Source organism: Poecilia latipinna, unplaced genomic scaffold (genome assembly GCF_001443285.1).
Source record: "Poecilia latipinna isolate Pla-1442-1.1 unplaced genomic scaffold, P_latipinna-1.0 Scaffold995, whole genome shotgun sequence".
In the NCBI taxonomy this organism is placed as follows: domain Eukaryota; kingdom Metazoa; phylum Chordata; class Actinopteri; order Cyprinodontiformes; family Poeciliidae; genus Poecilia; species Poecilia latipinna.
In genome coordinates this window covers 107334-112326 of record NW_015113611.1, presented here as the reverse complement: position 1 = coordinate 112326, position 4993 = coordinate 107334, and the positions used below count along the sequence as shown (strand labels likewise).

Below are 4993 nucleotides of genomic sequence, written 5' to 3'. Positions count from 1 at the left end.
TATCTACTTATGCTGTGTGTGTCCCCAAAAACTGACACGTAATCTAGCAATAATTATTTGTGTATTATTGTGTGCTAACAATGTCTTTCATCTGTTTTAAAGTACATTTCATTATAAACCAGTCTAACCTGGAGCACATTTTACTACATTATGAGCAAATTGATATAGTAGGGAACTGAGAATCTCTTAAACTGTTTCCTCCATATCACAAAGTATGTTTTAGAAATGTCATATGCTTCAGTGATCATTTTCTATTTTATTTAATAACTACAGAACTGCCATATTTTACAACAATTTCATTCATTTATTTAAAATTTTTCTTTAGTTTCTGAAAGGAATGTTAGTTGTTTAGCATAAATAACTTAGAGACCAGTCAACAAATACAAGATGATTAATTCACAAAGTACCCATTTCTTTTCTGTAACTATTTGTAAGGTGATTTTCTATTTTGATAGAGTTGACAAAGAAAAAACAAGGCACCTCATTAATGGACGTTTGCCATAACAGAACAGAGTGTATATTAGTGAGGAATCTACAGTTTTGCAGTCTCTTACTCGTCTTTTCCTCCACCGCACTGTATGCACAAAAATATTTGTTAAACATTGAGTGGATTGACTAAAAAGGTTATAATCCAGGAAATGATGTCCAGATTCACAAACTACAACCAACTCCAGGCATATGGGGACAGTAGAGCACCTATGATATAGACACCTGCAGAACAAGGTACAAGCTGCAAAATCTGATTCATTTTATTGAACAAAGAAAAGGGCAAAACTATTTACAGTCATATTCCCAATGTCCTCACTGCCTAGAATTGTACAGAGTTAAAAAAAAACAAAAAACAAAAACAAATACGTCTTAAAAAAAGAAAAGACCTCCTGGGTTTAGTTGTTTGATGCCCCCAACATGACTCAGGGTCACTGTCCATGGCCATAAGGTCTGTAGTTCTGACTCATCCAGTCACACACCAGTATACAGTGACAGGAAGTAGATATACAATAGGAAAATGGGATATATGAGAAGGGGCTTCTTAGTTTTAAATTCATCTCCGACGAGGAGTGAAGCAGCACTGTAGGCAGCCCAGAACACACCAAAGAGCTGGAAAGGAAACACATGACAAGAACATCACTTTGAAGTAATCACTACCAGATTAAGAACCCAACAATATAACAGTTTCTACAGTGCTTAAGATCAAACTCATTTATCAACAATATGTGTAAGGATTATATTCATGGAAAAAAGTTGGCCTCTTCCTTAACTGACATCAAACATCCTATTTATGGTGCAAATCTCCCAAATCCTATTTATGTAAAACATAAGTTTGCCTATGCAGTGTTGGATAAGCTCAGCATAGAATCAAATGTTCTTACTCAAAATGAAAACCTCTAAATGGTTTGTTTCACCATTTAAAGCCACAACAGCAGTGGCACAAGACAATGAAGGATTTAACAACCTTCCTTTGATGGATAGGACTTCTTCAAGGATTGCATTATAATTGTCAGTCTAAAATAATCTTCAATCCTCACAGTATTTTTCCAGCTTGATGTTTAAACTGTTTAAATAGCCCATCTGTCGGGCTAGATTTACATTCTTCAGTTAAAGAATGGTTTCTGAAGTGGAGAAATGCTCCAAGTTAAATAGAGGAAAATCGATCCACTGATACGTCTAAATAGATTAAAATGGTAAAAAAAAAAAAAAAAAAAATCCAATTAACAGTGTGATTAACAGTCTTTAATAAAATAGAACTTACTTTGGCTAACGTGGACACCACTTCAAACCCTCCAATCACTAAAAGCAGAGGGGTTATGACAATGAGAGGAAGAAGAGAATATCCAATCACTCCAAGAACTTGGCCATAAGAAACCTACACAGGAGACAAAAAGAGTGCTCAGAAAAACAACAACCTTATTTTGGCAAATAAAGAGAACTTAAAACTCGCTGATTGGTTGTGGTTGTGTTGTGATGGGGGCGGGACCTACCTCACCACCAAGGACACGAGCAAGCAGGAAGATGGTAAGTGATCCGAATATCCAGATGGTGATGATCCAAGATACAACCTACATGTGTAAGAGACAACACAGTCCAAAGTTAAAGCTTGGACAATGACCTTTGACCCCAGAATGCTTTATTTTGATCTTGCTTTCAAAAACTGGGGAATAACCCATGTGAATCCTCCATGACCAAGTTTTCTCCCATGTGCACGCCCATTGCCCTCTTAACAATCAATCAAGTTTATTTGAATAGGAGATTTCAGCAACAAGGCAGTTAAAAGTGCTTTACATCATAAAAACATAAAAATACAAAGCTATAAAAATAACATATACTCAACAGTTGAGAAACCAGTGACAAACGTTACATTTTGATTAGTGCCATCATCAAAATCATCATTAACGTCTAATATATCGGTCAACGTTCCACATATTATAGTTCAAAAGCAACTCCAAACAGGTGGGTTTTAAGACTTTATTTAAAGGAACAGAACATTACAATATGATAACTGGCTATTTCTTTTGCTTGTCTTGTGCCTGTGTAGGAGTGGTCTAGGGTTTACCCCACTCAACACAGGAAATTATCACTAGTGTAAACAGATGATGCTTCAAGTAATCATCCCGAGCAACCAGTTGTGTTCATCCGTATTCTGCTCACCCTGAACTGCCCGTAGATTGAGATCATGGAGAAAAGGAGCACAACAGCCAGAGGGCCCCAGAAATCTGGGTTGTCTCGAACTACTTGTCGGTTGTAACCTAGAGACGGCATGGGCATCAGCACGCAGCGGACCTTATAGTAGATGTCCTTCAGGTCAATGTCCAGCTCCTCCCTGCTCACACAGGAGATGAGACAAGGATAATTGAATATTTGCCCTGACACTGGCTGAAGGTCAGATTCATGTAACAAACAGGAATACAATGTAAATAACCATGCTTCAGTCAAATTTAAATTGGCATTACCTGGTCTTTCTCACACTGAGGTGTAAAGTAGGAAAAATAATTCAACAATAGATCAATAATTCCTTCCTTCTGGTACCTGATGCATGGCGTCAGATGTAAACAATCTGTTCATTATTGAATGAATAATGAAAGGAACTAATACAAGCAGCCCTTTCCTTCAGAATGTAAAAATCAAATAACAATTAAAAAATTTCTAAAAGAACATCCAACCATGCTCAATAAAAAAAGAATGGCCTACTTATAACAAGGCAGCATCGACACTTCTTGAAATAACAGATTTGTCTTTTTCCCCCAAACTTATTTGCTACAAATTCTAAGACTACCTAAAATACACTCTTACAGAAGAGGCTTGCTCTCCTCATTGTCATCTTCTTCCACTTCTAGCAGCCAGCCGTAGCCTCGCTGCCTCAGGAAGGTGGTGGCGTATGGATCCCTGCCTCCTTCACTGGCCATGTTCAGTTTAACATCAGGGGCGCTGATGGTTCCACTGAGGTCTGTGGATCACATAGATGATTTCAGACTGACGGTACCTTTTATAAACAATAAAAGCAGCAGCAGAATGTGGAACAAAAACGTGATATTTCTAAATTAAACACAATCAATGTAAATGGGTAGGAAGGAAAAGCTAAACAACCAGGTGTTCAGATGATAATATAACATATTATTATTATAAAATCCAGTAGTTGGCTTTTACTGTGAATTTTTTTCTATTCGAAAAATTCTAAAGTATTCAAAATATAATTTAGGTTATAATACCGCTTTTGTTTAGTGGTGTTGTTTTTTAATCTACCATTTCAGATCCTTTGCAAAGATGTATGTCAAACTGGAAAAGACAAAGATGCTTTTAATCCACATAGACAAGTTATGATCAGTTTAGCTTAATACTTAGTTTACTGGGCATTGCTGAAGGTCCATGTGCTAGTGTCCTGACATTAAGAACATAATTTACATCATCTCTCTCATTTGTGCCCGAGTCACAGTATGGAATGAACTGGGACTGAAGGAGGAACGTGGCATTGTGGAAAAATCTTATCTAAGGTTTCTTCAGAATGGCGCTCTGTGAAACGCCACTTTGCTGAAACAACTAGTGGAGGAAAATAAACACGGAAATATGCAGCATTACAAAAGAAATTGCTGGTATAAATTAGATCTGCGCAGTGCGCACAAATTTAGTTGCTTCCATTAGCTGAAACAACTACTGAAGGAAAAATAAACACGGAAACAGGCATTACAAAAGAAATTTGCTTAAATAAATTAAATCTGAGCACAGAAAATTTATTTGGTTCTCATTTGTCTTTCATATATTTTTTCTCCTTTTACACATATATTTTTAAGATTTATTTTTAAAGAACAGTAATTTATTTATGACTCCTGAACCCTAATATAAGACGCTAGCTAAACCGGAAATTCATCCCGTCACTAAGCGATAGGTAAACAAGTGGAAGTTAGATTTGAGTCGACAGAGCCAGAACTATATGGCTCCAAGCAGCCACGAAAAGCCCCCTTTTAATGGAGTGTTAACATAAACAATATACAACTAAATATCATGTCAGGCTCTTTGTTACCTACATGTTTTCCTTCTGTCCTATATGTGTCTAACAAAGCTTCCACATATAAAAACATTCTGATACAAGTACCAGAGGAAACCAGCGAATGATTTTCGCTGCAATAGTCTACATAAAACAGAGCGAAATAAGTAGACTGCTGCTGGACATGTACTGTATCACTCTTTGGGGCCTGCTAGCTTTGCGCTGCAGCAATTAGCATACCTTCAGCTTCTGAAGAGGAGACGAACGTGAAATCTCCGTTGGTGGGAGAGAACTGCATGGTTACTATCCTATTAAAGCCTCACCTATGAAGTCCAGGACAAAGACATTTAATTAAGCGGTAGGTAAAATATACTGTGTCACGGAAATAAAGCTGTCACTAGCCACAGCTCAACTGTAAAGTTTAACTAACGCATTTTGTTTGCTTTCTGTCTCACTGTGGGGAAAGAAACCGGAAGTGCGAAGGAAGCTGGAAACCAGACACGTCGTACGATGCGT

At 37.2% G+C, this 4993-nt stretch overlaps 1 protein-coding gene across 1 annotated transcript; it reads right to left on the bottom strand.

Moving 5' to 3' along the window:
- Positions 1–283: 283 nt before the first annotated feature.
- Positions 284–4993, bottom strand: yipf4 (Yip1 domain family, member 4). Its single transcript, XM_015050502.1, has 6 exons — positions 4718–4993; positions 3289–3442; positions 2647–2818; positions 1980–2057; positions 1751–1864; positions 284–1098 (listed from the first exon to the last, which is right to left on the bottom strand). Exons 1-6 carry the CDS (start codon positions 4773–4775, stop codon positions 961–963), a joined length of 714 nt encoding a protein of 237 aa, XP_014905988.1. The 5' UTR covers positions 4776–4993; the 3' UTR covers positions 284–960.

Excerpts from the sequence above, each read along its gene's own strand:
- yipf4 (XM_015050502.1), bottom strand. The coding sequence starts at position 4,775 with ATGCAGTTCTCTCCCACCAACGGAGATTTCACGTTCGTCTCCTCTTCA. Across the intron at positions 1,865-1,979 it reads CTCGTGTCCTTGGTGGTGAG|GTTTCTTATGGCCAAGTTCT; the intron begins GTAGGTCCCGCC and ends TCTCCTGTGTAG. Across the intron at positions 1,099-1,750 it reads TGGTGTCCACGTTAGCCAAA|CTCTTTGGTGTGTTCTGGGC; the intron begins GTAAGTTCTATT and ends TTTCCTTTCCAG.